General features: G+C 40.6%; 1 protein-coding gene across 2 annotated transcripts in view; it reads left to right on the forward strand.

The window, feature by feature from the left end:
- Positions 1-14,373, forward strand: part of LPGAT1 (lysophosphatidylglycerol acyltransferase 1) — a 59,318-nt gene extending 44,945 nt beyond the window's left edge. For both annotated transcript variants that reach the window (XM_059841086.1, XM_059841087.1), the window contains exons 7-8: positions 6,598-6,704; positions 10,131-14,373. In XM_059841086.1, the coding sequence (XP_059697069.1) occupies positions 6,598-6,704; positions 10,131-10,282 (259 nt within the window). In that variant the 3' untranslated portion in view covers positions 10,283-14,373. The remainder of the gene's footprint in view (positions 1-6,597; positions 6,705-10,130) is intronic.
- The last annotated feature ends 5,383 nt before the right edge of the window (positions 14,374-19,756 follow it).

Below are 19,756 nucleotides of genomic sequence, written 5' to 3' on the forward strand. Positions count from 1 at the left end.
TTTGTCTTACTCCTTCTTAATGATTTGGAGTGCTTTTTTTACAGAAAGCTTTCAAGTATTCTTGTGTGGATCCCCTGGGTGGCAGTTTAAGTGGCAATGACCTTCTCCATCATCACTGCTGTGTCAGTGTTGTGTGATGCAGAGTACAGGAGCTCCTTTCCACAGCTGTGTTTAAATCTGTCCTTACTTTTTATAGAAAACTGCCTTCCAAGTTTCCCTGAAGGTGAACATACTAATTTATAGTATGTTCATACACAACCCTAATTTATATAAGATAGCATTATATCTGTTGTCCTTTATTCAGGTCACCTTAGTACTCTCTCAGATCTCTGGGATAATTTCAAGTTGAATGTATTTAGAGTTCTTCTGAACAGTATTTCCAAAAATACATTCTTTGCAAACAACAGTAAGTTAACGTGAGTTGAATTCATTTCCTGCTTTTAAATGTATATTGAGACCTATTTTTGATCACAAGCATAAATATGATACAACCTTTTTTGCATTGAACTTGAATGTTTAAGTTCTTGTAGTTCTGAAATTCTAAGAAAAATGTAATTTTTGGGGGTGGGGGGCGGGGGTATGTAAGTTTGTTATTTTCTTCCAGAGGGTCTAAGTCACTGGGTTAGACAGGGGCAAGCCTCTCTGTTTGACTATTCTCTGTGTGTTTTTAATAACCTCTGTTTGTCATGGCTGACCTTGTAAAAACAGTTGAAGTGTGTCCCAAATGGAAAGACATGCATTCTCTCTCCCTGGCCAAGCACAGGGTGTGATGGCTCTGAAATGAGCCCAGAGTGTCTTGGGTTTGCCTGGAGCTCGTTCTGTCTTCCAGTCCTGGTAGTTCTTGAGGCACATGGCTCCTGCACTCTGAGGTGGGTGCAGGTGGGCGCATGGATGTCCTCTGAAATTTTCTTTAAACGTGCATCAAGTCTGTCTGCATTGGTGATATACTTTCCTGCATTTAGTGCAATAAAATCTTGCTCATTTTTTGTAATTTGGAATGTCTTGGGAGATAAAATTTGAAATAAATTTTAAGGGTAATTTTGAAATAACTGGAAAGAGAGCCCAATAGTTTCTCTTGTAGTTTCTTTTAACTGAGTTATAGGGGGGAAAAAAAAGCACCCCTTTGGAAATAGTAAAGAATAGTTTTGTCCAAATGCCATCTCTGTTGTATGAAAGAAGAATCAGGATTTACACATGCTTATTCCCTTTTAGAGTAGTCCAGAGCGAGATATTGATGTATGACAGCAGTGGGGAAAAAAGGAACATTTTCTGTGCCACTCAAAGTGGAGCAGAAGAGACTGCAGAGCTGCTTTTGTTCTGGTGGCTCAGTCAGTCCCTTCTGCTGTGCCCCTGGATCACCACCTGTCTCTTTCTGCCTTACAGACTTTAAAATCTGGTGGTTACCTTTTACTCATAGCCTGGGCCTTTGCTGCAGGATCATTTCTTTTTCATCCTGCTCAGGGAGCTACAGAAGAGAACACAGCAAGGAGCCTTATGTTAAAATTTTTAGGTGCTTTTCTAGCTGGTGGAAATGGCAGAGAAGGCTTGGTTTAATCCAGTAATCTTTTTGTTTTTTGAAAGCTCAGTTTTGATAATGAGTTGAACCTTGCTTTTCAGATTTCAATTTTCAGTACAAATGACACAATTTTCAGAAGTTCATAATTAGGCTAAGCTGTGGCCTGATTTTCCTCAGAATGTCAAAAGAAACCTCCCTAGAAAAAAGAACAATTACCACCTTTGGATCTAAAAACAAAAGGTGTGAGAACTTTACCCATGTATTGAATAGCTTTTTGACCCTGACTGACTTTTCTCATAACTTACTGGAAAGTGCTGCAAAACTCAGTTTGCTATCTAAAATATAATACTCAAGGAAAATACCTAATGAACTTCCTCCAGGCCAAATGGCACTGGGATTTTCGTGGGAGATATCAGTCTATTTGGTGCAAAGCATGTCAAACTAGAGACATCACTGTAAGACTTGCCTTGTAATGAGTCTGTTGGAAAGGTTTGTTTGCTCTTCTCAGATAGTTAAGGTTTATGCTTGGCTCATTGTGTGGTGTGTGTTGCCTGTAAACCCAGACTCGCTACAATTCCACTCAGCAGAAATAAGCTGAGTGGTTTGGTGTCCATGTAGCAAGGCCACAGACTGTCTGCCATTCTCAGCTCCCACCATTTCTGTGCCATGAGTCGAGTTTGGGGTTTATTTCTTTTCTTTTCACACCAGGCACTTGTTTAGTTTGATTGGCTTGGTGTTCCTTAGCTGAACACCAAGTTTCTCCAGCAGTAATTTTTTGTGTGCTGCAGTTCTGTTGGCAGAACCTGAGACTTGCAAATATAAAGCACTCTGGCTGTGAAGCTGGCTCGGTGCTTAGCATCTCCTCAGTCAGGGATGGTGTGAGGCTGGGTTTTTTGCCTTGGTTTCCTTGCAGGGTGATGCCCTTGGATGCTCACATCCCACTTTTGGGCTGTGTGACAGTGCCTGTGCGGCAGCCCTGACGTCAGAGCCAGCCTGAGTCAGCTCTGACGCAGGGCTGGCCGTGCATGGAAGTGTCACACAGGCTGCTCCCAGCTCTGTTGCCTTTCTTCCCCATACCAGCTTCTGTGCTGTGCCACTGCTGAAACAAGCTTTCAGCTGCTGAGGAAGTTCTATTTTTGTGTCTGCATTGATACAGATTTATTGAAATGAGCCAAGCTCCGAGCTATAATTGAGATGAAATGCATTGTGGTTGCTGAATGAATGCTGCAGAAGGGCATCCCGTTTGGCAGTGTATTTTAATGCACTTTTTTACACAAGTAACTTATTTTTGGTCATGCCTGACATCTACCAACAGCCTCCACTGTCCTGGATTTATTTAGAGCCATTGAAGCAGCAAATAATATTGTGACTTACATGGAGTAGCAAGTAATACAGGGCTTCAGTTCAGGGTAGGACTGGTGATGAAAGGCAGTTAGTGCTTAAAGTGGTAGCCATGAATTTCAGAGTTTAAGTACAGAATTAGTGGTTGTTTCTCCAGTAAGGGCAGCTTAAAAGAGATGAATGTTTCTAAATATGCAATATTTCTGAAAATTCTTTGGTGTCTTCTGAGAAACAGCCTATCAGTAGCTAATTCTCCACAATTCTCACATATACCAGCATGTCTTTGGCAGTTAAATCTCCTGGTTTTTAAAATCCTTTTTTTTTCCCTGGACTGTCATTTATTCTAATATAATCTGGTCTGGGACATGGACACAAGTCTATGTAACAGTTTAAGAAGTGGCCGTCCCTCAGTCAGGTACCCAGACTGTCCCTGCAGCTGCTGCCACCTCACAGCTGCCAGTGGGCACCTCCAGCTGCAGGGTAATGCTTCATTACTGGAAAGGATTCTTTGCAGATTCCCATTGAAATGTGTCTTTATTTCCACCACCACTTTTCACATCCCAGGGTGCAGCTGCTGCTTTTAGCCCCTTCCCCACTTTTCCTGGGGACAGAAAATCAGCTGTTCCTGTGATGGGAAGCAAAATAAAGGTATTTCCATTCTGCTTGAATTTTCTGGTCAAGTTCTTATCCAGTCCTATTAAATTCCTTGTTTGCCACACCAGAAATAAAGATGCTCTTATTTTAATGAATGTGAAGTTAGTTTTGCCCAAAAGCTAGAAAGATCCAAGTGCCCCAGAGACTCCAGGAGCTTCAGGTGTTACATGTTGACCTTATTCCTTGCCTTGGCAGTTCTCTGCAATGACATTTTATTCCCCTGAGGAGATAAGCTTGCTTCTAATATCGTTCCTGATCCTGCATGCCCAAAGGTGGGGTAGAGCCAAGGTGATGCTCATGTCTGACCACATGGACACCTGTTTACATATCTCACTGAAAATAAGGAATTTTTTCTGCATCTTTTGACACTGGACCTGGCAAATGCTAGCATCCAGTGGTTGGGGATGACCCTGCTCCTGCCAGAGCAGGGGCTCTCTGCTGTTGTTTTGGATTGCCTGTTTGGGGAGTTTGTAACAGTAGGCTTGCTCACTCATTTTCCTGAACCCAGTCTCCTTCAAGAGAGTGTTCTTGTAAAACACAGATGCCAGCTGGGCCATCTGATGGGCAGAGAACCATGGCATTAGCAGTATGTTTAGTTTAAATATAGGGGGGGTTAGCATTGCCTTATCGAGTACAGAAAGGGCTTCTTTCCAGAGTTTGAGGATTTTTTTTAAATATTTAATCTCTAATTTAGATCAGTCATTAGTAAGAATGTTCTGCTGGTAAAAATAACTCTGGATAATCTAAAAATACATTTGAAAATGCTTCTAAATACACCAGCACTTACCTTTGCTGAGTTGTGGCAGCCAGTGTAGCATTACTGGAAAACCAGTTGTTTTTCAGTCTGTTAATATTTATTCAGTCTGGGTGTAGCAGTGGCTGCTTCTCAGACTTCAAAGCAGCAGAGTTTATCTCCAGAGATTCAAGCATTCTGGCAGCATTATTGATCTGCACAAGAGCCTGGATGGATTCAAGCAGGGAAGTGGTGTGCAGTGGTTCCATTAGTCTCTCACAGTGCTGGTATCACCTGTGCTACTTCACTGCTCCATTGAAGTGCCTGCTCTGGAATTGTTTTTAACAGGAATCTTGTAAGATCCTGTGATGGTTCCAGATTAGGAGAATGTTCTTGACAAAACAGAGTTGTTACCCATTAGGTCAGGGAGAAGTGAAGGCAGAGGTGAAGAATACCTTACAGTCTTCAATGGAGACTGCATGTGAAGCCAGGTACCCTACACTTCTGTCCTGAGGCAACACACGTTCTCTTAGTTGTGAGCCCTCTTAAAAGCTGTGTAAGCAAGCATCTGTCCTTCAGAAATACTCTGTGAAACACAATATTCAGTTGCTGAGCCTTTTATCTCTTCACAGCAGATGGGCAGAAGAGAGTAAAAATAGTGCTTGGCAGCCCAGTTGTGCTTGGGGACACAGAGTAAGTCTTTCTTAGTGTTCTGCCCTCAACAAAATGGTCCTTGCTCTGTGGGTGTGTTTTTTACTTGCTGCTAGGTGGTTTCATTTTAACCTGCTGTACAGCATCTGGGCTTCAAGATAAAAGATTTTTTTATTGTTTGTCTTTGTTCCTAATATGCAGACTGAAAACTTGAGCTGATTACTGAAGCATCATTTCATAACATTTGTCTTTGGGCAAAGACTTTCCTTCAAACTGTTTTATCTGAGATAACAGTTGCTAATTTCTGGTTACCAAGACTGGCTTTACTGGAGCATAGAGAACTCCACAGTGCCCGGAGGGTGTAGGTAGAGTTACTCCAAGGGCTACAGAGAGAGCTGAGTTCATGTTGATACCATAGTGTGTAAATAAAGTCGTTCATCTCCTCATATTGAAGTTGTCTCTGTATGCCAAAGCACTGTGATTCGTAATTCACTCCTTACAGCGATGCTTGCTGCTTGACTCCCCCACTTCCAGCTTATTTTTCCATGCATCAGACTGAAAGGAGAAAGGACAAATGAACAAAGCTGGCAAACATACTGAAAACTGTAACAGCAACAAAAGCATTCCTCAGAAGCGCCTTGTTTTCTTACTCTGAGGTTCCCCAATGATTGTGATGATACTTCCAATTCTTTGCAGTATGATCAGTTGAGAAAGACTGTTGAAAATGAAAATTCATTAATGAAAATAGAAGTGTGGTGTAAATGAGAAGCTAAGTGGGAGCTCGCCTGGAAAGAGAAACCTCCAGTAAAGGCCTTGCATTTCAGAGTGTGAGTTTTTCAGGTTAGCCTGATACACCAATCTCTCCGGCACTGGCCTGCCAGTACAGCACAGTGGGTGTGGAAGTTCTTGTATATATCAAAAGGCACTGAGGGTCTGCTGAGGAGGTTTCACAGTTACTGTAAGATTGGAAAGTCTATTTTGAAATAATCCAGTGAGGTATGGTGGGTTATTTGGGAGTTTCAGGGTGTGTGTACCACAGTGAATTCTGCTCTGGGTGTCTGTTTTTCTAAGCCACCTCATATTCAGTATAGAAGTACCAAAATACTAGCAATTCTCCCACTGCTGTTTTTAAAACAGAGCAGCAATATTTGAGTACGGGGTCAGTTTTCATTGTAAAATGTGCCTTGTAAATTTCAGAGAAAGCTGCCAGCATCCTTTGAAAAGCACAGAGGGCTTGTTTTCTGGGATGTGGAAGAGCTGTTGGTGCTTAGTGATGTCATTATGTGCCTTCTGCCTGCTGAATTGTTTCCTCAAAGCTGTGAATTAATTTTCTCATTTTTTTATTTCTTTCATTCCACTTAGTTTGTATTCTTCTTAGGGAATAGTAATATAGTGTGGTGATACTCTAATAAAAAAAAGAACAAACCAGTGCCTTAGTAGTTTTGATCAAAAGCTGTAGTACAGCATTTGGTGGAGACTGATGCCAGTGTCTTCTGTGTGGTTCTGGATGGCAGCCTGGAGTTTCCCACTCTTGTATCCTTAATGCCTCTGTGATCTGTGACTTGGAGAGCGTGCAGATCATGCAGTTAGGTTTACACAAAAGTCTTGTTCTCTGTTTTGTGGTGGGCTGGGGCAGAAGAGTTTTGTTCTCCACATGCAGAATACATTTGCTAGGTTTAATTTGTGTTTGTTTCTTTGATAGGATTTTTCCAGTGAAAGATGTCCCTGCAGAGCCTGAAGCTCTCACAAACTGGCTGTATCAACGATTCATTGAAAAGGAGGACCTCTTGACACATTTCTATGAAACAGGTGGGATGATTGATACCTAGCAAAGAGAACAAGGATCTCAAAATGGTTTAGGAATGTGTAAGCATCCTTCACATGCCTACAGGAGATACAATTATTGCTATTACTACTGCTTTTTATGTGGCAAAAAGTATGATTGAAGAATTATCTAGGAAAGGTGAATTACCTGGCCAACACTGGAAGTAGGGTAGCATTTGGGAGCTGTCAAAAAAGTAACACACAGTTCAGCTGTGAAACGTGCTGCTGTGGGATTTCATGGCAAAGATCCATGACTGAGGTATGATTGGAAGGACCTGTGAGAATTACATGGCACACATTCTCTGGAGCTGTGATCTGCAGCCCTGTGCATCACAGTTGTTGCTGGGAAGTGTTCAGTGTCTCAGATCAGCTGAGTTTAGTATTCCTGGGTGACTGCTCTAAATGAAGATGCTTCTTCTGTGAGATGATTTATTGCAAAGCCTGCTTTAATTTAGTTTTGAGTACTTAATTTATCAGTCCAAGTGCTTAAAGAGATTAATAGAATTCTTTAACAACCCAGAGTTATATTTCATTTTATGAAATGTTGCTGTCACTCAGCCACCATTGATGGCAGAGTTCAGACTCTGCTATATAAATCACATCCAAATGCATATATTGGACTTTATTAGACAAGTAACTTTGTGAATATATTTTAAAATACAAGTGTAGCAAATAGATTGTAAAGAATTCTTGGGTTTGTGACATTATTTTATGCTATTGAAATAAGTCATACCCAGAAAAATCTAACTAGTCCAGAATTTCTGAGAGTATAATTAATATAATCAGATTTAGTCATTAAAATACACTTCCAAAATAGCATAATTGGTAATAATTTGCCAGTGCAATCAGTATGAATTAATAAAGACATGTTTTAAATGTAAATGCTGTGACATAGCACCTTATTAGGCATAAATTAGTGTAATTTAAAGTTACTGCCATTTATACTTTTTGAGAACTTGCTTGCATTGCTTTAGTTGGCCTACTGAAAAAGTGCTGCTGCAGATTTTGGAAACCCCTTGGAAAGGTCCTGAGTTTGACTCTGAGGGGAGTCCCTGAGGCTGCTCAAGAGCCAGCTTTGTACTCACCTGGCACATGGTCACAAGAGGGTGTGGTTTTAGAACTTAGGGCTGTTTCTGTTAAAATTAATCATTATTATTGTTATCATTATTATATTATTTTACAATACACACTGCTTAGGAACTTCTCTCTCTTAATAAAGCTTACTTCAAAAAGCTGGAGTAACATTTGATGCTTCATGAAACTTTAAAAAGTTGCATTGACTAAGCCAGGAATATATTTCTTGGCTTATTTTGATTTGGGAAGAGAAAGAAACAAAGCCCAGAGCACCTTTCTCCATTTTGCTGTATTCTTATGTGTCAAGAACTTAATTCATCTGGGGAAAACCTGTAATATTAGACCTCTGGAAATCCAAACCAAAAGAAAAGTATGCCTAAAACTTGACATGAAGCTAATCCCATAATTTTTACAGGTGCATTTTACACATTTCATTTATAAAATTAGAACCATTTCAAGTTAATAGCTGTAGGTAACAGACTCCTGTTTTAGGCAGTTAGTGGAAAACTTGTATTGGCAAGTTCTTGATTTCTCTGAACTCTTCAGCAAGATAACCTTGAAGCCCTCAGTAACACAAGTGAGATTGCATTTAGCAGGACAAAACCACTTGGGGACCAGTTAAGGAAAAAGTCCCAACCATAAGCTAGGAGCAGTTGGAAAAGAGTGATGGTGTCCTGAAGTCACTGTGTTCCTCATTGCCTGTGCTCAGAAGCCAAGGAGTGTGAGGTGATGAAAAAAGAATGGCTTCCCTAATGCTATGGAAACACTCTTTGTTGTGCCAGATTGGAAACCTCATCTGGAAATCCTGCATACAGTCCATTCTCCTTGTCAGGGAATACAGATTGAACTGGGAAGAGGGACAGATAATCAGAGCTGAGATTAAGGGAAGGTGGAGTAATTTCTGGGAAGGACAACTAAAAGTACTTGGCTTGTCTCAGCTGGGAAAGGGAAGGGTCAGAGCTGGCTTGGGAGGGAGAGGGGGAGGAGACAGCTCTCTGTACCTACCTGGGTAAAAGAGAAGGTATTTAAAGCAGAGGTCAGGGTTGGTACAGAAAAACAAAAGGGCCGTGGAAGAACAAATCTAGCCTAGAGTGGACAGAAAAAAGCTTAGCTGTGAGTTACTGGGGAATTATGAGGTGGCAAATCTGCCCAAGTGTGAAAAACCTGTCAGGGAGAGGTGGATGGGGCTCATCAAGGATGCTTTTAGGCTTTTTCCTTGTTTACTTTTTTATTTTAATTAAGAGCATTCATGCAGGAAGAAAAGCTTTGTCTCAGATGCTTGATTGCAGTTCCTCCAGTGATTGCAAATGTGAAGCACAGAGATAAGGTGCTGATGGTATCTAATTGCCCAAATTATGTGGTTCTCAAGATTAAAAATTGACATTGCTGCATCTTTACTCTTAGAATCATTAATTTCATTTTCTTCTGAGAGAAGTTGAGATTCCATAATGCTGCAGCATCATCTTCTCTGCTGTATTCAGAGTTTTGTATCCCCTGTTCAGGATTAACAGCAATAAAAGTGCTTTGTGTCATCAAGTCTTTGTGCATCTCAATACAATGTAACACAGATGATTTAATATGCTGATGTAAATATATGCAAATAGTTTGCTTACAGCCATAAGGCTCTGATGTATTCAGGCACATTTAATTAAGTGTTGCAAGTCAGAAAAAGTCAAAGTATGGAAAAACCAAATTTTATTGTCAGATGAATCTCTTCCAGTCTTTCCCATCTAAGCAAAGATTTTAGTAAAGAATTTCTGAAAAACTCCGTGGCAAATGATAATGTTTCCTTAGTCAGTATGACTGAGTGTTCAAACAATATGTGGAAACTGTTCTTTAAACAAGGGGTGTTGTGTGTGTATTTACATTTTCAAGAGGAACCTCAAGAACATATGTGTGTTGCTTCTTCACAGTATACAGTATCACCACCAAACAGCTGTAGAGTTTAATATGGTATCCATTCAATCTGATCATGGAGGTACTAATAGAACTTCAAAAATAACACAAAACTTAGTTGACAGTTGGATCTCTCTGCAAAGGTTGAGTACAGTGATAGCAGCTTCTAAGGAATGCTTTCAGGTTTATGCTTAAAGTTTATAAGGAAATCAAATTGCTCTTATTAATTAAGGGGTTGTGTTTTGGTTTGGGGTTTTTTTATTTTCTTGAAGGCTTCTGGAGAATCTTTCATAAATTTGACAGTATTAGAGCATAGAGCAGTACTGAGTTAATTGTGTGTGGGCACCATTGCTGGGACAAGCAGTAAAGAAGCAGTAAAGTGGTGCATTAAGGCTGTCATCCCTATGCAAAGCATTAAATGTGTTTTCTTTTCTCTTGCAGGAGCTTTTCCACCACCCCAGGGTCAGACAAAAGCCATTTCTCGGGAGATGACCCTCAGTAACCTGTGGCTGGTTGCCATACAATCATTTGCATTTTTGTCAGGAGGGATGTGGTACTGCCTCTTTCAGTATTTGTACCATTGCCTATTTTAAAAGTGGAATGGGACCTGAGGACACAGTGGGAATCCAGGCTCTTGCAAATGAGTATCATGTTGTATGTGCAAATGTGAATATTCAAGAGTAAAGGAAAATACTGGATGGACTTTTACCTCTCTTTGGGGGAATTTTAAACTCCACTAAAAGTGAAGATCAGTAACATAGTGACCTGATGATGTATTATTTTAAGAATTGTCTGTATTTTTAAAAATGTATACTCTCACCCACACTTAAGCAAATTCAGCATTTGGACAAAAGGTGCAATCGTACAACCACCGTAGAAGAATGTCTGTGACAAGAAAGCTTTGTCACCACAAGTATTTCTTGGCATTGTAGTTAGAGCTCAGAAAATTCAGCAACTTGTCTCTTCAGTAGTGTGTACAGCATTGGTGTGGTAGAGATTCCTCATTTGCACAACGTGTACTTTATTGCAGCTCATTGTGCTGGAGTCAGAGATCCTCAGCAGAGCTGGTGGAGGTGTCTTTGTGGCTACGCAGTCAGCAGTTGTTGTAGCAGACACATTGATCTGAACCCAACACCCAAATAAGATCTGGTGTCAGGTCTGTCCTCTGAGGCACTGGTCCTCAAACAAGCATTGCAGCATCACGGTGTGATTAAAAGCTGTCCACGTGGGATGAATCAGCCCATCCCTGCTGTGGTCTTGCCATCAGCTCTCCAAGTTCCATGTGCTACCAGTGTCTCGTGTTATAGGGAAACTTGGAAAATACAAAGTCACTCGGTTAAATTCCCTTTTTGTCAGAATGCAGCTAAACCCTCACCATCAGTTTTGAAAATGCACTTTCAAAGGTGAAAAGTCAGTGAAGGAAAGACGTAAAACTTAGGGAACAGAGGGAAGCTTTGTTTGTCACACGTTGGAAGGCAGAGCAATTCTAGCTGTTTCTGAAGGTCTGCTGGTGCTGCTGGTGATTTTTAGCCACCTTTGTATTTTGTATACTGCAGTCCAACCGAGGTGACCTTGGAGTGGTTTATAGAGGCCTTTTTCTCCCCGCTAGTTGCAACAGTGCTAAATATACTTGTGGGAGAGTTTAAATAATTAAATGCCAACCATCTTAATGTTTTGCTAAGGAATAATAGAAGAAAAGCTAGTTTCGTAAAAAGAAAAATAGGTATAATTGCTATCATAAATCTGTAGGAAGATACTACTGAAAAAATAAGTATGGTCAATATTCTGAATAACTACATGGAGGGCAGTATTAATTAGCTCACCACTAAAATCTTACTGCTAAAATCATACTGGAATAAGGATGGGTTGAACTGAAGGGCAGCTGGGAACAGAAGACACTTTCAGATGTGTAGTGCAGGATCCTTTTGAAAGGATGTCAGTGATGTACAGCCTTACTTCTGGCAGGTCTGGTTGGCATTGTGTTTATGTGATTATGCGCAGATTTGCGAGAACGGTTCCTAAAATAAAACTAATCTCTCTAAATACAGGCAGGGCAGCCAGAACTTCAGATGTTGGCATACTGCCTTCTACAGAGTAATTTTGTTGAGAACAAAGTAAGCCCTCAGTAGTTTTGGCTCTGAGCTAGCAATATTGATTCCCCTTCTGTCTCCCTCTGCTGCTACATGAATCACAGGAGGTGGTGTGCAGAATACAAAATCTTGCCAGTGTTCCCTTTCTGTGGGGTGGGGGGGCAAAGAGCATACCAAAACACAAGGGAGTGCCAATTTCCCTGGCTTTGTGGAAAAATACTTTGTCAAATATGCCATCCCTGCCCCTCTCCATGCAGCAGTGGTTGCTCAGTGGGGATGGATGCAAAATGACACTGCAGTAAGGTCCCCTGAAATGTGTGTTCCCTCCGTGACTCCGCAGGAGGCTGGAGGCAAAGTACAATGGTTGCTAATAGCTTCATGTTTGAGGCAAGATGCTGTTTTTAAATACCATCTCTGCCCCTGAATTCTGGTGTAACCATTAAAAAGAGGTAGGTGTGCCATGATAGGGAGGGGTCCATGGAGTATTTGTTGTTTCACGTTGTTCTTGCTACAGTTCAGCTGATGGAATGAATGTATTTAATCTGCCGTTTGACAGGGCAGTGTTGGGGCAGCCCAGCACTGTTTTGTGTAAGTGGTTATTTCTGCTGCCCATGGGACTGACTCTTTCAACTCCAAAAGGCAGGTGGCAAGCTACTCACTTGCTGTCCTCCCCCATGTAGTTTGGTTAGAACCACAAAGATGCCCAGAGTACAGCTCATTTTATTTTGAGCTAGGACAGACTGGACTGATGCAAAAAGGGAAGTTTATATAAGCAGAATGCACAGCAGTTACTCACATCAGGAGATTGTTCCTTATAGACCCTGTGAACTCCATGTAAGAGCATCTTGTTTTGTCAGATGCAGTATTTTTATTTTCCCAGTGGGTAGCAGTCAATAGCAAGTGTTCACATGCTGCCTCAAGAAATTAGCACTGCGCAGTAATGTTTCAGACAAGCGTTTGATTGATCTGGTCCTGTTCATTTTCACTTTGTTCCTCTGTAGTTCTTACTCTTACAGGAAGTTTGTTGCCAAGCACTGGTTGTTGTTCAGTAGGGTGTGGAAACAGTGTCACTCCCAGGCTTCTCTCCTGCCTGCACTGGGAAATGTGAAGAGCACCTGACACCACAGCTCCCTTCGGCCGTTGCTGTGGGTGACACCAGAATAAAACTGTTGGAAAGCAACTCCAGAGGAGCCTCCCAGCATGATCCTGGATGCTGCTTCATGAGAGTTAATAAATCGGATAAAATAAGTTTTGCTATGAAGGGAAGAATGTAAAATGGATACAGGAAATTCAGTGCTAAAAATACCATGCTGGTCCAGACTGTCTGGAGCTTAGCAGGCGAGTCTGTAAAACACAAATTTGTCTGCTGCAGTTGGGTTCTACCTTCTGGCAGTTTGCTGCAGTTCTGGATGTAATGGGTATTTTGCTGCACCATCCATGGGTTGCCTCCTCTGGAGAGTTCAAAATGTGTTTTGAAAGAAATGTGAATGAACCATACAGTTGATCACAAATCAATATCACATTGAATTTATATTAAGGGAAAAATAATGGAAAAATATGTAAAATTATCAAAAATGAAAAATACACAGAAAAAATTTCAAGTGAAAGCTGTTGCACGCAGAAATGAGAGCAACTTGAGTGCATGGCAAATAATAAGAATAATAAGAATAAAGATGGTTCTCTGCCAAGGTTGCCCACAAAAATCTCCACATTTTTATGTTTAATTGTTCATAAAAAAGTTGTTAGGGTTGAAGTTGTGTCAGTCCTCACGGTTTAGCTTTGCTGCTCTGTGAATCCCATGATGTGAAGAACACCTGTCCATCCACACCAAGCAGTTTCTTCAGTGCCCTGGCGTGAGTGCGCTGTCATTTCAGTCTCACTTGGGTTCCACGTGTGGTTCTGTTGAATCTTGCAACAGTGGTGTCTCTTTTTCTTCTTTTTTGCTTTTTTTTTTTTGTTTGGTTTTTTGTTTGTTTGTTTTTGGGTTTTTTTATGTGTTTTTTTTTTTTTGGTTGGTTGGGCGTTTTTTTGTTTGGTTTTTTTTGTTGTTGTTGTTGTTTTTGTTTTTTGGGGTTTTTTGTTTTTTTGGTTTTTTTTAAGTTGCTGTCACCAGATGTTGAGAAGTGAAATTTCAGTTTACCTTGATTTCCTGGAAAATTAAAAGCTTCCCTCTCCCTCCTCCCCCAGCGTCACAAATAAGGTGCATCTTCTTGCAGTACAAATAAAGCGATCACTGTGGTACTGTTCCTTGTTCACTTGGTTTGCAGATGATGGAAGTTTTCTTTGTGTGACACTGCCATAAAGTGCTGTTAACTTTTCTCACCTGTTTGTACACGATAGTAACAGATACCGATCACTGTGTGTGACAGGATTCAACTGCTCCGCTTTGCCTTGACATAAATTTTGGGACCAAAGGTACCTAAAACTGGGATTTCCAAACCATGGGCCCAGGGTTGGATGCATTCTCTTGACAGTCAGCTGAAGATTTTGTGGTGATCTGATACAATCACACAAAATAATTATACATCTGGGGTTCTGTATTTTTTGGAAATAATGGAGCCATATGAAATAAAGCGTTATTTTGCAAAATTGCATATTTGATAGTTTTTAACTTCTTTTAAAAAATACAAAGCAACAATGAGGAGAGCAAAATGGAAACCATACTCTGGTTTAAAATGTCTGCATACTTTAAAAATGCTTCTGAGCAGCTCTGCTTTTTCTGTAAGGGCTGTAGACTGCCTGGCTGTGATAGAAGTCATTATTGGAAGGATTCTATGCATTTTAAAGTTAGACCTTTTATTTTATCATGAGGTAATGAAGTAATTATTCACTGAACAACTGTCCTATTAAAATGAGTTAGTTACTTAAAATTACTCCACCATGATGTTCATATTGTATGATGAACAGGGTTTTTTTATAGCAGTTATCTTCACCTCCAGTTTTCTCCTTCCCTTCTCTGTTACCTGCATTATTGTTTCGCGTGGTAAAATGGATGTGGAAGCCTGGAGTGACTGTCAGTGGTTTTGTGAAGGGCTGGTTTTGTTTGGAATTATTTTGCTGAATTTATTTCATTGGGTATTTTTTTAATAAAATCTTCCAGCAGCCAAGATGTCTTTCAGAAGTGTAGATACCAGAAGCAGCATTTCTTTTCTTTTCCCTGGGCTGGGGTTTTTTGGTTTTGTTTTGGTTTGATTTGTTTTTTTGTTTTGCTGGTGGGTTTTTTGTTGGTTTTTTTTTTTTTTTTTTTTTGTTGGTGGTGGTTTTTTTTTTCCCCCTGTGGCAAAAATAGAGTTGTTTGGTTTTTTTAAAGACTATTTAATATGCTTCTGATCCTTCATAGATGAGAAGATTGATGGTTGTATTTATTGTGCTTATAACTAATGGATACACAACTTTTACTGTGCTTACCACAAACACAACAAATAGTAAAATAACTCTTTGGTTCACTGTACAACTGCAGTGTTAATTTGTGATAGATAACATTGTTTATTTGGAAGAACACAGAGACAAATGTTTCAGTGCCAGAAGTGGCAAGAGGAGGAGTGGAGAAGAAGGGGAGGGAGGGGACAGCAGCTTCTGTAGCCCTCACTCGCTGCAGCACCTGCTAGAAGCTGTGCCAGTGCTCAGCTGCAGAGTTCCTCTGCAAGTCACTGTAGCAATGAGTCTTCTTAAAGTCTCTGAGAGCTGAGGGCGTGCCAAGAGCAGAACCTGAGCCCCCTTGACCCTGGTTTGCCTCCTAGAAGGACGTGACTGCAGCCTTGTGGGGAGAAAGGCTGTTGTCATTGTGAGATCCATAGTTTTAAAGAGGGATCTGTTTTTAAGCAACTCCATCTGGGCAGAGCAATGCCAGGTGGGACAGCCCCACCTGTTCTGCAGCCCTGGCACCTCTTGGTGGCGATGGCTCTTGGCTCCTCTCACCTCTGGAGCCGACTGCTGGGGCCCAGTTCTGCAATGTCTAATGAAGGGAAAAGGAACTCCTTGGAGCATCGTGAGACATCTCCCACAAGTTCCAAAACAGCACCATAGTTGTAGTGATGTCTACCTCTTTGTTTCCCATCTGGGTTTTGTCTTGTTTTTCTGTGTGGTGTTTTTCTGTGTGGGGTGGGGGGAATTGGGGAGTGGGAGGGAAAACTTGAAATCTGAATATTAAGACACTGGTGGGGTATCCAGTGCTTACCAGCCGTGTTGTCATATTGAAAAAGCCATTGTTTTTAATTCCTGCCTAGTATGAAATGTTTGTTTTTAAAAAATCCTTCCTGCTGGAAAGAAAAATGTATTTTTAAAAAGAAAAACCATCCCTCTTGGCTATAAGAATGTCAGCTGTATGAGTTGTGACCATATCATGACATGCTGATCAGATAATAAATTTTTATCTCTCAGGACTCTATTGTCATTATTGCTGTTCTCGTAACTGTCAGCTTTTCTGAAAGGATGCTCTTTATTTTTAAAGACCACTAATTTCAGCAGAAACAAATAAAAAAGGTGTGTGAATATCATGAGTGCCTACTCTGGTTTACAAAAAAAATTTTTGTCTTGATTTAACAACAACAACAAAAAAATCATCCTTTGAAAAATAATGAAAGGCTACAGGTAAAAAAAACAGGCACCTGAGGTGGTCAGGTGTTACATGCTGCAGTTACTTTGATCTCAAAGGCAAAGAAAAGGAATCTCCCAAGGGAGAAAAAAGAAGTTTTCTGGTCAGTACCTTTCTATAGCTAAAATCTGTTAACTTAAACTTCCCATTATGTCCTTGGGCTTTCTGTGCAATAAGGAAGAAGTCTCTTGGGTCGGTTGTCCTTTCTAATGTCAATCTGGTTTTGTACCAGGTTTCACTAAGACTTCTCCATGGGCTTGGGGAAGTGGTGATTCAGGAATTTCAGAGCAGCTAGTGCTGGGGTCTGGTGCAGCTGAAAAAAGGCTGCCAGTATTTTTGCTTAAAAATAAATCAAGTTTGTTGCAAATGGTGGTGTTGTGTAAGTACTAAAGGCTGCTAAGAACAGATAGGTACTGGATTAAAGGTGGCAAGGAGCTCATGGGATGGTGGCATGCAGATTTTTAAGTTTACCTTGGGAAACTGGAAGTTCCAAAAAAGTGGGTGTTGTGAAAGGGATCAATAAGATGAAACTCTGGGTCTCTACAAAGAGTAAATAATAAGATAACCTCAGTGGAGCTCTTTGTGGCTTTGGGAAAACACAACACTGGTCTTGCTCAACAGAACTACAAGACTAAATCAGATGGTAAATGTGGCTCATTATTATATGCCACAATAGAGTTGGTGTTTTATAATCTCACTTGAGAACCTGAAGGAGAAAAATTAAAAGATCAATTTATACTGAATTACTTTTGAAGGTGAGATTTTTTCATTTGCAGGTAGCTAGTATAATTCTGCAGATCTGTTCAACTGTGTACAATATTTTCATAAAATATATTAAATAAACCACTTTTTATTACTGATTTGTTATTAATGAGGACAAGTTGCTGAATGGTCTGAGTCACTTAGTGCAGTGTATGTTTGATGATGAGCAAAAGGAAGGTCATCTAGCCACTAGGAACAGATGTCTTCCAGGAAGAGAAATTACCCCAGAAAACACAAGAGTTGAGAAATTCTGGCAACTGAGGGCTGCATCTGCATTTCTGCTGTAAATACATAGAAGTGAATAAAAGGGAAGATTTGACCTTTGAGCAGATAGACCAAGTAGGAGCAGAGGGTAGTAGGATTTCCCTCTGCAACATTAGTGAGACCATATATTGAATATTCACACAAAGTGCCAAGGGAAGACAGAAAGGAAGAGCCTGTCAGTGTTTTCCCCCAAAGTGTTGCTGTTGGGTTTTCTACTCCTGTGCTTTTTGCAACACTGAAGATGCTTCTGATACTGTTCTTGTGTTCCCTTCTCTCTGCATTTCTCTTAGGCAGACACACTGGATCTTCCTCATCAGCAAGGATTTGAAGGGGAGAAACCCAGAGCTGTTAGATACGGGCTGTGCTGCACTTCTGCCTTGAAGTGCACAAGATGTCAGAAAGATGCCTGACAAAAAGAGATGAGAAAAAGCTCCCTTAGCTGGATGGACTGTAATTTTCCTGCAATGAAAATGCCAAACTTAGAATCTGTTAGAACAGAACTGGTTTGCTCTTTGGTTCTGGGTTTGCATTGCTTTGCTTTGCTTTGCTTTTTGGTTTTGGGTTTGGTTTGCTTTGGTTTGCTTTGGTTTTTTGCCACTGCTCTGACTAAATACTCTCTTAGAGCTGGCAAAACCAGTGGAACATTTTATGTGCAATGCTCTGCTCTGTTACACCATGGCCAGATAATTTACAGGACCTTCCTGACAAGCAATTTTAAGAGCCTTCAGAGCTGAACCTTGTATCCTGTAAGGTGGGTGGGGTTGCTTTTTCAGGAGATTCCTTATCCAAAGCTGATGACAAAAACAGATGTGAATAATATTTAACATTTAGTAGAGTCTTAAAACTCTGTTAATTGCCCACGGACCCACAGTAATATTTGCTTAAGCAGTGTTGCTTAGGTAGCACTGGATTAATTTCTGCCAGAAAAATTCTCTCCCACTTCTGTTTATTCCAATATTAAGTGTTGATTCCACTGTCACTTAAGGCAGTAACTGATGGGTTTTCTTACTCCAGCCATTCCCCATGGGAAATACTCATGCAGTTTGATATTCCATGTTTGTACCACAGCTGATCCCTAAAGTTCAGAACAGGCAGCTAAGGATTTGCTAAGTGGGCAGAAGCACCTGTAGGTGAGAACAGTCACCAAAGGTTGCCTCTTAGCACCTGCTTCTGTGAGGCCCTTACCCAAGCCTCTCTGTTTGCTGAGAGAAGGATCTAGGTCAAGATTGATTTTTAGCATTAATCATTGAATAAGCCTTACACACATGAAGTGAAGCTGTACCAACACAACCGCTAAAAGACCCCAGGCAGAGACAATTAAAGCTACAAAGTTAATCTGCAAAATCTTAAAGAAGGAAGTCTTGTCTGCTTAGCTTATCCAAGGGTTAAGTAAAATACCACTTTGCTATGTACAAAGCAGGTGCTGTCAGTCAGGGACTCCAGGCTGGAAAAGAAAAGGCTGAGGAGGCAGCAGTTCCATGCAGAATATAATGAGCTGAGCTCAGAATGAGGAAGGGAGGGAAAGCCCCAGCTTGGGCATGTTTTCAGCTCTCCATCCTTCAAGTCCTGAAATCAGAACTGTTGCCTTAAATGTTTTATTACAGAGCTGAAATAGAAGTAGGTACTGTTTAGCCTAATTACAGAGGGAGGTTGTGACCTACATTATGCAGGTACCAAGACTAAATAATTCATGGGCTTTGGCCCAAACGTCTGTGAAGGTTAGAATTTTATTAGCAGCTAGATGGCAAATTCTTTTTTATGCTTTTACCTTCTCAATGCAACATTTCTGTTTTCTGCACCAGGCTTACAAATCCCAATTCTGTAAGAAATAGCAATAAATACAACACTAATTTTTCAGATTAATCATATGCATCTCTGGAGTAACTATTAAAATATCTTCCTTTCTTATATAAGCACAGATGCATAGAGAGCTGCATAGAGAATCAGGCCCCAGATATGTCTGAGCCACTATCCTCACACCCAGAATAGTCAGGACAAGTGCCTCAGAGAAAATTGTAAGGATCCCTGGAGTGGACAAGCACCAAATAACCTTGCTATATGTAGGAATTTTCTTCCTAATCCTTCCACTAGAAGTTGGCTTATGTCCTGGCCCACTGAAGTTCACATCCCTCTTTTGTTTTCCTTTCAGTTTACCTCCTTCCTGTCAGGGTTTGTTGGTTTAGTTTTTGGTTTTATTTTGTTGACCTGATGATTTTTGAGCTTGGGAAGGTTAATGAGTCCTGCAGGCCACTTGGAAACTCTCTCAGAAGTGCACTTTTTTCAGAAAAGTTTCATTCTTTACAAATCTTCTGGGTTTGCATTGGTTCTTCCTTTCCTCTTGTGTTACAAGAGATTTA

The sequence above is a fragment of the Haemorhous mexicanus genome, chromosome 3, assembly GCF_027477595.1.
Source record: "Haemorhous mexicanus isolate bHaeMex1 chromosome 3, bHaeMex1.pri, whole genome shotgun sequence".
Lineage (NCBI taxonomy): Eukaryota > Metazoa > Chordata > Aves > Passeriformes > Fringillidae > Haemorhous > Haemorhous mexicanus.